The sequence below is a fragment of the Sander vitreus genome, chromosome 2 (genome assembly GCF_031162955.1).
Source record: "Sander vitreus isolate 19-12246 chromosome 2, sanVit1, whole genome shotgun sequence".
Classification (NCBI taxonomy): Eukaryota; Metazoa; Chordata; class Actinopteri; order Perciformes; family Percidae; genus Sander; species Sander vitreus.
In genome coordinates this window covers 7,209,346-7,225,553 of record NC_135856.1, presented here as the reverse complement: position 1 = coordinate 7,225,553, position 16,208 = coordinate 7,209,346, and the positions used below count along the sequence as shown (strand labels likewise).

Here is a 16,208-nt window from a genome sequence, read left to right as displayed (position 1 = left end):
AACTAGTTGTAATTGTCAAAAAATATGATGAAACTTATGTCTGACTTTCCTTTCTTCAGAATGGATATGTTACATTTTCAAATATTGATAAATAACCTCTGACAGAGAAACATGTCAACAAGTCTTTATTTTGAAAAAATAAAAATAGAATGTTTCCTAAAGAGTTTGTCATCGTGTACAGTATGTGTGAAAGAACTTGTCTTTGCATTTTTAAATTTTGATTGTAATAACAGAACTTTAGATTCTATTATGAATTAACAAAAATGGCTCAATATTTAAAATACACAAACTATTGGGTGTATTCGGTATATTCTAAATAAGTGTATGAATGTGTAAAGGAATCACTTATTTCTGCTGGTGCAAAGCAGCATCCCTGTTCAGTCATGATTAGTCAAAGACAAGACTGTGGTACATTAATGAATGTGACACTAAAAAAATGATGTCAATGACATATTATGGAAGATATATCACATCTCTTTCATTTCGTTACTTTACACCATTCTTGTTAACTCAAGCAAAGAGGAATTCCTTTCACAGCTAAAACTATAAGAAGTTAGTAGGGCTGCACGATATGAGGAAAATCTCTAACTGCGATTGTTTTGACTGATATTGCAATTGCAATATGTTTCACGATATCAGAGGGAATGATCATTTTTGTATCATTACTCTCATTTTCACAAAAAGTATTAACATTTAAAAAGATAAAGTGATTATAGTGTGATTTTTGCGAGGATCTGTACCAAACACACGTTTTCTGTAGTCTGTAGGATAGGATTTCTAGGCCGGGACGTCTCTGCAGCACCACAATACTTCATTCAGAACGCTTTGACACATATTTTGCACCGCTCCTGCGATTTGGATATTGCACTAGTCCATGTTGTGATTTCGATAAAATTGCGATTAATTGTGCAGCCCTAGTAGTTAAGCAAGTGAGTAGGAATCAAACTATAGGTAACAGCATTACATCTGAGTAATTTTAGCGTGCAGTTCCTTCAGACTTTCCAGGCTGGCTTCAGGTCCATCTTCTGAGGTCACGTATCCAGGATAAGTGGGGTAAAACTGGGGAGGTCGCGGTTTAGTGGTCTCATTTCCCGTGCCTGATGACGAAGCTAGAACCAGTGGTATCAACTTGGCGTGAGCGTAGTCAATCTCGAAGCCCTCAAAAATAAGCCCCATCCCCCAGGCGCCCAGCGCCTCCTCCACAAGCCTCGACGCCTCCCAGGTTGCCAGCACCAGTCCCTCGTAGTCCTCTTTTTCTAGTCGAAAAATATCAGAGGTCAGCGGTCGGCGTGGCACCAGCACGGTAAAGCCGGGGGAGTTAGGGAAAGGAGTGAGGAAGGCCACATGACCCTCGTCCTCCCACACCCGCCACTGTTCCTCCTCCCCGCGAACGATGCGTGAAAACAGGCCAGGGTGAGCCGGATCGTCCCCGAGGAAAGACAGATCGGGCGGGGCGTCAGGGATGGGGAGCTTGGCTCGAATCTTGGTCTGGATTTCAGTCAGGCTGGAGTTAGTCCATCGGCCAGCGGTCTTCGAGGTGCAGTAGCCCGGGTCGTGGGCGTTGTGCTCCTCTTCTCCTGCCAGGTGAGGGCGCCACTCTGCATCCAGACCATGTAGAGGGAGGACACGGATCTGTCGAAAATGAAAATAAATGTGTACTATATAGTAATTGAAACTAGGGCTGGGCAATATATCGATATTATATCGATATATGAGGCTGGATATCGTCTTAAATTTTGGATATCGTAATATCGCAACATGACACAAGTGTTGTCTTTTGCTGGTTTTAAAGGCTGCATTACAGTCAAGTGATGTCATTTTCTGAACTTACCAGACTGTTGTAGCTGTTTTATTATTTGCCTTTACCCACTTCATTACACGTCGTTATATCCACATTACTGATGATTATTTATCAAAAGTCTCATTGTGTTAATATTTTGTGAAAGCACCTAAAACCAACCCTACAATATCGCCGCAATATCAATATCGAGGTATTTAATCAAAACAAATCATGATATTTGATTTTCTCTATATTGCACAGCTCTAACTGAAACTCTGATTGGCAACCGAGCGGCAATGTAACTTAATGGGGCAATTGTAGAGCCTTGCCTTTTTTTTGTGTGTGCTACTGACAGGCTCAGAGTGTTAGTATAAGTGTCTGACAACATTTTTGATCTCAGGACGTGACTTTTTGTCCGAAGACAGTGGTGTGGAGAGAGGAACGCGAGACGAGAAAAAGACGTTGTGCATGGGGAAATGGAGTCCACATTGAAAAAAAACAAACAAAAAACAGTAGTTACCCTTTAAATCCTAAAGGCTCTCTTTCCATGCACAGTACAGCCAATCAGTCTATCAACTGGTCAAAGAACCCCTCACCTGGGCCGGTCTGTCTCTGTGGGGTCTGCTGACCAGCGCACACCTCCTAACCCCCAACCTGTCACACAGCAGCTCTGCAACAGCTCTCGCCCCCAACAGCCAGGATAAGAACTCCTGCTTCTCCAGGTGGAAGATGCTGCCTCCGAGGCTGCCAGGGGTGCTGCGCTCCAGGATAACAGAGCCCGAGGTCCAGGGCCGGGGGTTAAGGTGGGCCACCAGCCCCTCGGACTCCCAGATGACATGACGGGGAAGAGCGGAGGACATTCTGTGGAGCCAGGAGAGAGAGAGAGAGAGGATGGATGATACAGTCTAATCTGTCATTTGAAGTATAATTAATTTAAACCAATTTATAATGTTTTATTGTTTAATTTGTCATGTCTGGTATGGGCTTAATGGCTACTAACATACCATACTATGAAGCTACTGTATTAATGCAGCAAAAAAACAAAACAAAAAATAGGAGTAGAAATATGCAAAAAATGTTATCTTCTGAGGCACATATCACACACATGCTTCGATAATTCAATATGGACAAATCTGACTGGCTCACAATGACAAGTGTCATTTATGTAACAAGTAGCTTTACTGGGAAAAACATCACACAGCAGAACATTTTTTTTTTCTTACATGGTCCAGTGTTGATTCATACATTTTCTACAAATAGCCTACTTCCATACCTTTACTGAAGTAAAATCATGAATACAGGACTTTTAGTTGTTGACTAACAGTTAGTTACACTTTTAGTTGTATTCTTACAGTGTGGCATTTACTCAAGTAGAGATGATTTCAATCAACCACTGATCTATGTGTGTGTGTGTGTGTGTGTGTGTGTGTGTGTGTGTGTATATATATATATATAAATAACTCTTTTACAGAAAGGTTTGTATTGACGGAGATGATACAAGAAATGTAGCTGACGCAGATACTTTCTAAAATGTTGAGAAAAGCATTATAGTCATTTCAGTTGTTCAGCTGACCTGTTGTTCACATAAAGCAAAAACAATAACATGTCGGTTAACGGTTGGACCACGAGGGCTTTTAAGAATATTTAACATACGTAACGTTAACGTTAGCTGGACTAGTTCTAGAACTAATTTTCTCGAGCAAAGGCTTTTAGTTCAGGTAAATCTGTCAAAATAAAAGCCACTACTAAATAATTGTAGAACTTAGTTCACAAATGTTCACAAAATGCCCCTACCATCATTTTAAATGGGAGTTTGGTTTGGTTTGGTTTAAATAATTAACACATATTGAGCTGACCTACCTTCTAATAACGAACCTTGTAAAGTTAAACAGCATAAAGTCACTAAGGAGGTGATGAGTCAACCGACCTTCTTCTAGCTGTTTCTGTTTGCTCGCAGCAGGCCGCAAAGTAAGCACAAGCAGCAGCTATCAGTATGGCAGTGTTTGCGGTTTCGCCTTGCCACATCCGCAGTGCTGAGTGAAAGACAGAAAAAGGAACTATAGGCGAACAGCAAGCACTGGTCTTATGACTGTAATGCCATGGGCTGTGTGCTCGATGCCTCCCATTCTTTTTTCTCTATCACTATCACTCTGAGTCAGTCCAGTTTATTCTTCTTTGGGTTTTAACGGCGGCTTGCCTTGCATTTACTGTTGCACTACTGCCATCTTCTGGAGTTAGTTCACTCCGTAGACGGGCTTTGGTTCACAGCTTCTTTTTCTTCTTTATGGAGTTTTACGGCAGCCGGCATTTGTAATGTTACATTGCTGCCACCTTCTGGAACCAGTCAAAGCCCGTCTACGGAGGGGTAAGGGTTAGTAACCCTTATTAGAAATTCTTTGAACCAGTCTTTTACTGTGCCACCTTCTTCTAATGAGTTTTATTTACAGTGACCACCCAAATGATTCCCATTCCAGACATGCATTTACCCAGACCACGTATCGGGTCTGGGTTATTTACTATAACCCAGACCCGATTGTCTGAGTTTGTGCAAATCCGAGGAAGCCTCTCTTGATCACATTTACACATTCATACCTGGAAGCTGCCCAGTACAACCACAGTCTGATCTAATAATAATTCATACTTTATCAAACCCACAAGGGAAATTACAATGTTTTCACTGTTGTTATTTTTATACACATTACACACAGGCCTGAATTACACACACGCTCATTACCTATACATGCACGAATGGAGAGATGTCAGAGTGAGGGGGCTGCCCATGGAAAGGCGCCCTGAGCAGTTGGGGGTTCGGTGCCTTGCTCAAGAGCACCTTGGCAGTGCCCAGGAGGTGAACTGGCACCTCTCCAGCTACCAGTACACCACCATACTTTGGTCCGTATGGGGACTTGAACCAGCAACCCCCCGGTTCCCAACCCAACTCCCTACTGACTGAGCAGCTGCACTAGAGTGGTTGGGGTTAAGGGCCTTGCTCAAGGGCACCTCAGTGGTGGCAATGAGGGACGGACAAGCACTGTCCACAAGGTTCAAAAATCTATCTGCGTCCAGCACCATCTTCATCTTTTTTTTTTTGTACTTTCTCTGTATCTCGACCGCACAGCTCATTACCATGGAAATAAATGCACTGGACCCTTTTTTTGTCCATGCAGATTTTTGGATCAGCTCCATCTCTTCATCTTCCATCATTGTGTAAAGGTAACTGCTGGATGTCTGTGTACTGTAGTTTGCTTTAAAAAGTTAAAACTTGAAAATCTGATCAAATGAACTGTTCGGGCATCTACAGGCACTGACTATGAACACATCAACATGACTGGGTCATTTTGGCTTGTGTCAGCACAGCTTATATTCATGTTACCTGCTGACTCATGTCTCCCAAAGTGTGTGTTAACGCAGAAAGGTTAACATCTTCGAAGGGGAGATGTTATTCAGACGAGCTTTTGACTCTCCAACAATAAATGTTGACAGCGGTGACATCCAACAGAGGCTCTGGTTTAGGGGTCTACTTTATATGACACATAGGTCACACAATAAAACATACAATCTTGTAAAACATACAATCTTTGTTGCCAGTTTGAAGAGGAGACACCAGAGGGCGCCCTTGAGCTGTAGACGAAAGGGAGTGAATTGTTCACTAGTGAAATAAAAAGGTTCGGAAAGAAATTGAACACCATTGCTGCAATAAAACCCTTTGATTCATAACTCTTTGTCTAACACTCATTCCATCTACATCAATTTATCAAATGTGAGGTTTTAAGTGTGAATCCCTCTTAACTTTGGCTTGTTCTCAGAATTACTCACTTCCTCTTTCTGCGGAATTTCAACATAAAAAAAAACCACACTGACTAGATTTCTGAACCTGAAGGCCTACCGGTATTTCAATTCAAATAGACAAATGGGTGTCCATTCAAACCGAGACACCAACATGGCCTGGAAATTCTACACACACACACACACACACACACACACACACACACACACAAACTTGTACTATTATAGGCCCACTTGTGCAGACCCTCATTGACATACTAGCCTTACTAGCCTTTCATCATATTCTTAACCATCACAACTAGTAATCTTCTCCTAAAAGTTAGCTAAACATAATTATAACCTTACCTCTTAAAAACTAATCTTAACCATTAAACAGCAATATGAAGTGAGGACAGGACAGGTACAGAACTCACATTGGTCCTCACAAAGTTAGACATATAAGATCACACAAACTAATATCACTTTGTCTGTAGCCAAAACATGTTCACTGCCCTTGCACAATTGAACTCATACAGATGGAAGCACTTGGATGAGATTAAATAAATAAAAGGAAGGTAAAAGAATACATGGAGTGGGGATAATCGCATGTATGTCAAACATATAGCAGAATACACCTGTTATTGCCCATTCTTATAATTGCAGAAAGTGTTGGTCAGCTATATTATCTGTAAAGTTACCATGCACATTTGTTTCCAACATATGTCAAAATAAATGTGAATTCCTTTGGTTCACAAGTGGTCTCACGTGAAAGACAGTGAGGTACAGTGAACAAATGTGTCGTCCCACTTTCTGGGAGTAAATCTGTCTTCCTAATCTGAAGCCCATGACCTCAGTAATGAGATCAGTTGCTCAGAGATCCTCTGTGGACCATATCAGCCGAAGACCAGCACGATGATTCACTCAGCCAGAGTGGGCACAGGGTCACACTGGGTGAAATTCAGGAGCGGAGTACAGAAATACCAAAGCATCTCTCTCGGGATGACTTAGAAGTGCTCTCATACAAGTTTCTGGTGTAAAAATCAGCTCAATATCTGCGAGTTAACTTTCACCAGGAACCCTTTAAGAAAAAAAATAAGTATTAGAGTTATATAGAGTTGTATTTGCTTTTTAGGTTCACGGTCATGTTTGACTGAAAAAGGATCAGGCTTCAGAAAATGATAAGGGGCTTTCAAGAGACGGCTACACCCTTCAAAAAAGGCAGATTGGACAGATGTCATACTGCTTTGTTTACTTTTAAGAATATAACAAAATGAAATCATTAATCGTATATGTGGATAGTTCATTAGTGACTTTTGCTGCAATGCTTTCAAGGGTTTACATTTATGTAAGAAATATGATTTTAGAAGCAGCCAACAAAGCTACTCAGTTGCAGTGAAATAAATGCATTCAGATCGGTAAATTACTCTTACTGCCTCCCAGCTTCTTGTTCTACTTTATTTGTACTGGCAACAGAGGTGTAAAGTAGGAAACACACAAGGGATGAAACATGTACTGACAGGATGTGAAGTAACAAACTCGTGTATAAGCCCAGATGTCTGAAGAATGACGAGGAGAAATAGGTATTTTTTAATATGAATGAAACAAACAAAAAGTCACTGAATGCTCCACATACTGCTCCTGGGGTCATCGAGAGCACCTGTTGTTTTTCTTCCCTTTCTCTGTTTGACAGTAACTAACTACTTTTGACATGTTCCTTGTTTATAGTCTGTTTAACGGTTTGGTCACATGTAGTTAGAGAGTGTATTCGCCTCTACTTGGTCATTGACCAATGGCAGGAGCTGTAGTAAAGTGCTATGTGTTCAAGCCCGCTGCTGTGGATTTGTTCCTGTCAGCCAGCAGCCTTCACCTATTCTCCGTTATAGACCTACAGAATGGGATGGAGCTTTCCCATACACTGTTTATAACGGCCTATTTCTTCATTTTCTTTCCCATTTCCTTTACTTTTACTGTTACGTAATTTCCCCACAGGAACGAATGCCGTTAAATCTTAGAATAGCTTGTTTACAGTCGTGGCTGACATGGTTGTTGGAGGTCAGTAAATATAGTGATTCTGATATTTTCTTATCTTTCATGACAACAGTCATTCAAATCTTCTCATTTGCTGGGGAAAAATACAAGAACGCAATTTTTCCTGGAGAACTTCACATCATGAGTGGGAAAGCCTCTGAATCATCACCGGTAGAGTCTAAAAACCCACCAAACTCCAAACAAACAATATTCTTGGTGGAGTATGAGTCAACTTTACATTAAAAACAAAGGCGCATAACCGTGAATGTTGATTGTTAAAATATCCAGGTGCTGTGCTGGGCTTTTGTAGGTTTTTGTGTTGGGTAATGTCAAGGTTACCATGACATGTGGACTTTTGAACGCAAATAAATGCACAACGTAAAAAAACAAACAAACTTGGAACTAGCTGTTCTGCACACTTTGCTACTTCGTACACGTAGAATAGAAGTGTCAACGCAAGTGGTAAACCATTTCGGAGCCAAAATAAATCCTTCAGTCCAACTCCTCCAAGCTGCAGACACAATAAACTATCCTGCACTTCCATTTCTTCCAATATGTCAGTATCCATATGTGGACTTTAAAACAAGTTTATCCTTCACATGATAGGCGTGTTAATATTAGCCAGGAATAGACTGGAATATTAGAAAGTGTCAGATTGCTTGACTGTTACTTACTTATGGTAGACAAACTATGAATAGAGTTACAGCCCTACTAGGGCCAGTCCTTGGTGGCCCAGATGCCATCGTGTCATGTAATCTAGTTTGAAGTATTGTATCAACAGCCTATAGCATCAAAGTGCAGGCAATACGAGGGTCAAATTCAATTTGTACTCTTTCAAAACCGGTTTTACTGGGTTGGCTTTGGGCAACAGGTCCAAACAGATGTGAAGAAAGGATGTTTAAAGAAAGGAAAGGAATAAGAGGAGAGCTTAAAAGGCTATAAACTCGCTGTGTTATTATGTACACCTATAGCTAAAACTAATGCAGTCTAATGGAAGAGCCATGACAAAAATCCTACATTCAGAAAGTAAAATATTAGAAACACCTCTCAGTATAAAGAAGTACAATTCGATGCTTATTCACTTTTTTTTGCCGAAATTTAAATGGGAAGATTGATATCACGCTCATATCCCAGGTGTGTGTGTGTGTGTGTGTGTGTGTGTGTGTGTGTGTGTGTGTGTGTGTGTGTGTGTGTGTAATGTATGTGTCTAAGAAGAAGGCCTTAAGAATCCAGAGTAAAGCTGAGGTTTACACGCCCGTGGAGTCCGGTAACTGGAAGAGAAACCTCGAACATGCTTCACACATGGACCTGGCAGAGGTTGAGAAGTTTGTTTTGTTAAAGCACTAAGGATTAAGAGTAAAAAGTGTATTTAAAAGAAAGAGTATCTAATGAAAGTGATCTTCTGCACCTCCGAAAGCTGATGGACGGAAAGAAACAGTTTGTTCAACCACATGGATCATGGGTGTGGTGGCTCCGAGCAACGCGGAAAAGATTATTCTTGTCCCGTCACATTCCTCTGCGGTCCATAGTAATCATTACTACAGTTCCTCACAGTTACTCATGCAATTTAGCAAAGACAGTGTCAGGCCAGAATCTGTGCGTGCTTGTGTGCAGTCATGTATCCTAGTTCATGGCGTTTTCATGACCGACTTTGTCGGAACTAAAGCCTCGTTTTGCAACAGCTAGCTCCGTTGAAAGGTCCGTTGAATCTGCCTAAACCAGCAATGCAGCTGGGTCCCTCTTCTTATCTGTGACTTCTCAGGAGGGAAAGGCCTCACTACTGTGGAATCTGTCAGGGAGGAGTGTGTCTGTGTGCTTCACGGGTTTTTCTGCCAAGACTAAATTTACACAGCTGCTTGACAGTGGTCAGCATATTGAGCTGACTCTGAAACACACACGTGTTAGTATCACTTTCAGGGATACTACACTGACTTACTTTCAGTCACAGCAGGTACTGCATTACTGGAATCGCCTACACATTGTCACAACTAAGACAGAAAGAACAGTATGTTAACATGTGCACCACTTTTGAAACAAGTTATAAAGGTTGTCCTTATTAATCGACTGCTTTGATATCAAAAATGTCTCCAAATGTGACCACACACACAACAGATGCTTAATAAGCACATATGTGGCACTCAAGCTGTTAAAGACCAGACATCTGTGGCTCAACCCCTATGTAAAATGTACTTCCTCTGACACCCACCTGTGAAACATGAGACTGGCGAGACTGGTTTCACAATTACAAGGACCTTCCCATAAAAAGTTTGCCCATATGTTTCTCGCTTTCCTCCTCGTCTCAGAAAAGAGTACCTAGAGTCTAGATAATGACACGAGACGTCACTTAAGCTTTTTACAGCTGAAAGTTGACTGGTTTGAACTTGTTTGCCAGGTTAAATTAGTGATGTTTGTGGACTATTACCCCCATATGAATACTTATCAATTTCCAAGAATAAGCACTAATCATTTAAAAGGTGTGTGCTGCCTTATCTTGCTGCAGAATTTAAAATATTTTGCAACTACTATGCACTGGTTTTCTAGTAACCCTCAGTGTCCATACCCTTTTCCTAATAATAAACCAGCTTTATTTACTGGATTACACTGACACACCAACATTTAGCATCATGGACTCTAAGACTCATGCATGGAACATGTAAATACTAGTACAGCATAATTATGCTGAGGACAGTGGAACCAGTACAGCAAGATGTCTCTAGTTTGTCTGTTGCATAGGTACATATATGACTGCCATATTAACAATGACTAACATCCATTGTCTCTACTACGGCTATATTTGAGAACGTAGGCCTGTTGTACTCCTGTACAAAATCTTTTGTGGTTACTCTATGATGGAATACATTCCAAACATGTCATGCATTTTAAATTTGGGTTGTCCCTTTTTGCTTATAGATGAAACAGCTTTATCTTTTGTTGAAAGCTTCCACAAAGCATTATAAATCAACTTACAATTTTGAAAATGAATAAATCCTCAGCTCAATAACATGGCAGTTTTAGCTTCTCACGTTTAAAGCATCTGCAGCTTTTCGGTTTTATACCATCTTAAATCAGTAAAGCAAATCACACAGGTCACTTGAGTTCTGATAGATATTTATTAGAAAAAGAAGAGCAAGCATTTTTACAAGCCATACAGCTGTGCTAAGAGACTGAGCTACTCAAGACATGGTCAGGTGTTATCCAGTATTAACAATATCTAATATCTGCAAGCAAAGGAGGAGAGAAATACATAACCAAAAAAATAAACCCAAGTTGACAGTGTAACATCAAGAATTCATAAATAGGTTGAGGCCCCTTTCTGGACTTGAAGCTGTTAAAGAGGATAGTGGAAATGGGGTGACACCAGGTTTAAAAAGGAGTGGGTAACAAGGTAAGAGTGCTATCTCACTTTACTGACACGGGTCATTTTATTGACACTGAGTTGGGGTCTGGCTGTTGACTGATGCTTTGAGTGTGACGAAATCTCTTTTCAAAGTTTAACACTACCGGGAGCTACTGAATGTTGACTCCTGTTTTGCATGCCTAGTCTACAAATACAAATATACACCCTGCCTGTTTGCCCAAGTACCGCTAGTAAGACAGAGAGTACATTTTGGGGATCTAACAGGGGACTGAGAGACAAGCATGTACAGATGCTTCACCTGACTACCTCCCAGCCCCCTGCTCTACACTAACAATCATCAACTTCCAGAGTCTTTTCGCTTTCATCTAGCAATTCCCTCTTTTCTGTAGCGAGTTTCATACATCCACCCTAGCATGCCATTTTTTTGTTAATCTCTTAAAACATACTTGTAATTCAAAGTGGTGTTTTTGTTGTGGCATGCGAGTGTTGGAGTAGAAACGACGCCGTCACTACACATACTGGTTACGAAGGCACTGAACTGGTCTTGACGCGCCGCTTACGAACTTCCTCCATCAGGTCCTTGAGATACTGAATCTCTCGGCTGATGGAGTCTGCCTTCTCCGCCAACTCATGGTTCCTCTTCTCAAGCTCGTCGCACTCGACTTGAAGCAGGTCCTTTTCTACCCTCTTCTTCTGTCTGTAGCGAGTGGCTGCCGTCTTGTTCTGCTCCATCTTCTTCAGTTTCTTCTCCACCTTGGGAGCACCAGACACCGATTTAACCCTGGAGGTCTTGGCCGAGGGGGAGGAAGTGTCACAGGGCTCTGGTTTGGAGTAGGGTTTGGTCCTGGAGGAACCAGCTGCTGGAGAAGGGGCAGGAGGAGGACATGGGAGTCGGGCAGGTGAGCCGGCAACGGACTCGATGCCAGAGTCACTGTCGCAGTCGCTTGATGGAGATGTTTTAATGGACTGGTCAGGGAGAGATACAAGGGAGGATTCATCTTTGCTGGTGAGCACCACAACAAAGTGGCCAGAGGTGGGAATAGAGAGCACAATGGGGTTGGTTGTCTGATAGCTTCCATTGGGATCTGGAATGATGGTGGCTGTGAGGGATGTGGCCGTTTTCTCTGCATCCAGGACATCCACTTCACTGCCCAGCTCCAATGTGTAGGTTGGAGACGGAGGCTCAGATTTCACAATAAGCTCTTGATCCGGAGCCACCTCGGTCTTCTTGGCCTCACCCGCTCCAGGGAGAGAGAGCTCCAGAGGGAGCGGGGGGATGCTGGGCAGTGACAGACCCAGCTCCAGGCTCTCGTGCTGGGCGGGGATGCCTGTGCCGAAGGAGTCTAGATCCAGATCCATGTGGGAGTCCAGGGAGGACAGGAGATCCTTAGGGGAGGTGGGAGACTCATCGGATGAGCAGGAGCCAATGAGGGACTCCAGGTCAAATTCACTCAGGTCGATTTTCTCTGACATCCAGTCCATGCCTGCAAAAGCATCATCTGCTGATAGAGATGATTTATGAATTAATGTTATTACTTCACACATTTAGTAGGAGAAAAAAAAAAAAAAAAGTCTTTGTTGATTGGATGTCTTTAGTGAATACAAAAGCAAACTGCTGGAACTGATTTCACATCATATTGGGTCACTTGATAATTTATTCAATGATGACCTCAAGCACAAATTAATCATTGACACTCCCACCCTGTACGGTTATGGTTTTGTGACGCACATAAACCTGTTCGATTGTGTATTCAGAACACCAGGAACCTCTTACTTTTAATAGATGTTAAGATCCGCAATGAGATACCACATTCAGCTAAACTGGTTTGAGCCAGCAAGTACACCCTTGAGAACCACACCTGCCAGCTGCTAACCAATGATTGTTCTCCATTGCCCAACACACCTACCAATTAATGCCTTTAAATTTTGGTCTTGGCCAAAGTTTGTACAGAGTCTTGCCAAAGACATTAACGCCCACATATTTTGAGCAACTTCACTGTAGGAATGTCAAAATGTGGCACTCCTTTTAAAAAAAGAAAAAAGGAACAATGTCAGAGTACAACCTAATTTTAACATCTAGGGCATGCCGCCTGCAGGGCAACCAGAAGTGCTTTACAAACACATCAAGGCCCCTATAAAATACTAACCGCTAGCCTGAAAGCAGTAAGCATTCCCAACTTAATCACCTCACGTGGTGGAAAAACATTCTGCCCTTGGTTTCTTTCCACATAAGAACTCACTGATAAAGCTGGTTTCTAATTTAGCCTATAACTTTCCTTTGTATATCAGCTCCATGTTTAGTTAGTGAATTACCTTACTCTACTCTCATACAGTAATTGTAATCCTACTCAACTGTGCTTACAATCTTTTGTTCCTTATTGCTTCCGATTATTATTTCATCAATGTGAAATTTAAGTCACTCTCACCGTTGCCATCGTCTGCTCCAACGTGGGCGTTGAGCAGGTCGCTGGCACCCAGCCAGGGGAGGGACAGGGAGTCCACTCCGGCCTTGGTTCCCAGGAACAAGGAGGATTGGGTGGGGGGAGGAGAGGGAGGAGGGGAGGCAGAAGAAAATGGGGAGGACGACAAGGTCTGGTAGGGAGACGAGGAGGAGAAAGAGAGGGGGGGCGAAGCTGGCGCCTTCCCCTCTAGAGAGGTGGAGGGAGAAAGAGCTTCTTCTTCATCCAGGTCCAGAAGGGGCCCCATGGGGTCAGCCGTCAAAAACGAGGGCCCTGTGGACAAGGACCTCATCATTAAATGCCTAATTTTCTGTACAAAATACTTACGTAATATAGAAAAATTATGCGTTTCAACTTGTAGCCCCGCTAAGCCTGGCGATCTGACGGTCAGACTTGAAGATCAGAGCCACAAAATACACATTTGTTTTGATACATGACATGTTTTAATTCATGCTAAGCTTTGCAATTTGCCACACTTTCCAGCTTCTTATCCAAACAAGAGTGCTGTATATTCAGTAACATTTGTAGTTGTGCTTTAGGAACATTTGTCATTAAAACACTAACCTAAGTACAGGGCCTCCACGTCCTCCAATGCCAGCTCGAGTGTCATGGCTGCTGCTGGTCAATGTTAGGCGTGAAAGGGTGAATGAAAACAAAGGAGAGTCTGATGACGTTAGCAAGTCGAGGGATTCCGTACTGCTGTCGACGGCAGCAAAGCTGTAGGTGGTTGCCGAGAGAGACCTGGGTAAAGGAGACACGGAGATGCCTGTTACGGGGGGACAAAGCGAGGAATAAAGACAGTTTGAGTGTAGAACCCTAATGGGTTAAATATGGGTAAAGATTTTGGGAGCTGAACACACCTGAACAAGCATGTTTGATGGTTCAAACATTGTGAACAGTAAAAGGTATTGAAATCCTATGAAAATATTATGATAAGTGGCAGTACCATAATTTCTTTATTCCTTGGTCGGTTATATATTCTAGTCTGTTGACTATGTGTTGAGGATGTCAGAAACGTTGATAAAGGAGTTGGTGATGTAATGTAATGGATGCTGTTGTTGACGATGGTCATTGTTGATTATACTGTGTCAACTTTGTAGGCAGATATGCACTTTTTCCTAACCTATGTAGGTTACTTTGACGCTGCTATCCATGCACCTTGTACCGGTATTTATTTGTCCTCGTACTGTTACGGTTGTGTTCCAGTTGGACTGTGTGTAGAACTTGTATGTATTCATGTGTCTTGTATGCATTTATACTTGCTGCACACAAATAAAGTTGAAGTTGAGACATGCCTTTGAAATAGGCCAACCTTATCTGTATATCTGAAACACTCCTCAGTGTCTGCGATTCCTTAAACAAGTAGGCCTACACCTTCCTGACTTTGACAACCCTAGTGCAAACAATACAACTTTCTCGTTGACGTGTGCTTGGGTAGTTAGGCTGGTTGCACGGGGGAGGGGAGACTAATTTTGGCTAATCCGTTCCACTTTAGTGACAAAGCGGTGTTGAGGAGAAACACCCCGCCCTCCACCGGGGGATAACATTTCCTAATTTGGTCATGCTTTGGCCAGTAACTCCGCCCTCAGTGCGTCACAGAGGAGATGTGGGAGGGCAACCGCCATTTTCACAACAGAGCCATCTGTACAAGGGCTTGAAGAAAGAGTGCGCGCCATTTTGGACACGCCACGTTGTCAATGTTTAGCTAGCTAATATACACAAACACAAATGTTCAATTTGTTTAGCCTCATTGCCACTGTGAAATACATACGATTTTTACATAGACTTGAAGTTATTGCAGTTTACCGAGGACACTGTTAACATGGCTCGGCACAACCCAAGCTGTTCCGCCGGCTGGCTAGCTACCGTTAACGTTAATTCAACCAACAGTTCGTAATTTGACACCGACACCTGAACCAGGAAGTCATAATATCGGGATCTACGTTGTATACATTGCAACAATAGTCTCATGTAAGTTAGACGTTAATTAACGTCCAAGCGCTTAACCGTACTCATGTCTGTAAACTGCATATATAGCTAATGTTAGTCCAGTTGACATGTAGGCGGCTGAAGCCAATATGTCGATATATACTTAATACTTACGCCATTTTGCCAGAAATAGCCAGTGCACTTAGCCTTTGCACTGCCAGGTTGTTGCCGCTGCAAGGATAGCCGCTGCACGCCTTTAAACTGCCATTTTAGCGCCGGAGGGCTTTCACCGGGAGTCTACAGTCACTGTTACAAATATGGAAACAATGTACGGGCGGAGAGAGTCACAGTACTATATAAAGTGCCGAAACCCCGCCGACTGTATTCCTCCGCCGTGTCACACCGCGGGGGCGTGTGTGTGTACATCCCTATGGTACAACGTCCATGGTAACTGGCAGTAAAGATTCTCTACTACTACTAGTAGTAGTAGTGACTAGTAATAGCGTCTAACCCGTCTCTGCTAGCAGTGAGGGCATGGATAAGAACGTGAGGGTAAGGGGAGTTTCCGTTTAAGAAAAATTATGTACAAGCAACGAACTTCCGGGTGGGCAGAAGTAGCGTTAACCCAAAGCGCCGCTGTATTACTCCGCTCGAGTCTGGTTTGTGATTGGCTAGAATGCATATCGTCGAAACAGCTGACAAAATAGATCCATACGGAGCTTTAAACACGAGTGTCCTCCTAAGTCAAATGTAGGTCAGATGCAAAATGTAAACATTGAGAAATTGAGTCTTTTACAAATGTCAGCGACTGATTAGGAGACCACAACAAACATCAAATAATGCATACTTCAAGATACCTTTACATTTGTTAAAAAGAAAAAAAAGATCA

General features: G+C 42.4%; 2 protein-coding genes across 5 annotated transcripts; both read right to left on the bottom strand.

Moving 5' to 3' along the window:
• Window positions 1-108: 108 nt before the first annotated feature.
• On the bottom strand, window positions 109-3,974 carry LOC144533529 (uncharacterized). 3 transcript variants are annotated; one of them, XM_078274945.1, is made up of 3 exons: window positions 3,708-3,974; window positions 2,377-2,641; window positions 109-1,632 (listed from the first exon to the last, which is right to left on the bottom strand). In XM_078274945.1, the coding sequence occupies exons 1-3, from the start codon at window positions 3,803-3,805 to the stop codon at window positions 961-963; spliced, it is 1,035 nt and encodes a 344-aa protein (XP_078131071.1). In that variant the 5' UTR covers window positions 3,806-3,974; the 3' UTR covers window positions 109-960. The 3 variants fall into 3 exon arrangements, with proteins under 3 accessions (XP_078131071.1, XP_078131079.1, XP_078131088.1); XM_078274953.1 differs by having other exon boundaries at window positions 3,641-3,801; XM_078274962.1 differs by having other exon boundaries at window positions 3,656-3,801.
• Window positions 3,975-10,664: 6,690 nt separating this feature from the next.
• atf4a (activating transcription factor 4a) lies at window positions 10,665-15,701 on the bottom strand. 2 transcript variants are annotated; one of them, XM_078274867.1, is made up of 4 exons: window positions 15,494-15,701; window positions 13,955-14,131; window positions 13,358-13,663; window positions 10,665-12,433 (listed from the first exon to the last, which is right to left on the bottom strand). In XM_078274867.1, exons 2-4 carry the CDS (start codon window positions 13,998-14,000, stop codon window positions 11,454-11,456), a joined length of 1,332 nt encoding a protein of 443 aa, XP_078130993.1. In that variant the 5' UTR covers window positions 14,001-14,131; window positions 15,494-15,701; the 3' UTR covers window positions 10,665-11,453. The 2 variants fall into 2 exon arrangements, with proteins under 2 accessions (XP_078130993.1, XP_078131001.1); XM_078274875.1 differs by having other exon boundaries at window positions 10,665-12,430; window positions 15,494-15,696.
• Window positions 15,702-16,208: the final 507 nt, after the last annotated feature.

Excerpts from the sequence above, each read along its gene's own strand:
- LOC144533529 (XM_078274945.1), bottom strand. The coding sequence starts at position 3,805 with ATGTGGCAAGGCGAAACCGCAAACACTGCCATACTGATAGCTGCTGCT. Across the intron at positions 2,642-3,707 it reads ACAGAAACAGCTAGAAGAAG|AATGTCCTCCGCTCTTCCCC; the intron begins GTCGGTTGACTC and ends CTGGCTCCACAG. Across the intron at positions 1,633-2,376 it reads ACAGAGACAGACCGGCCCAG|ATCCGTGTCCTCCCTCTACA; the intron begins GTGAGGGGTTCT and ends CATTTTCGACAG.
- atf4a (XM_078274867.1), bottom strand. The coding sequence starts at position 14,000 with ATGACACTCGAGCTGGCATTGGAGGACGTGGAGGCCCTGTACTTAG. Across the intron at positions 13,664-13,954 it reads CGTGGAGGCCCTGTACTTAG|GGCCCTCGTTTTTGACGGCT; the intron begins GTTAGTGTTTTA and ends CCTTGTCCACAG. Across the intron at positions 12,434-13,357 it reads TGGAGCAGACGATGGCAACG|CAGATGATGCTTTTGCAGGC; the intron begins GTGAGAGTGACT and ends CATCTCTATCAG.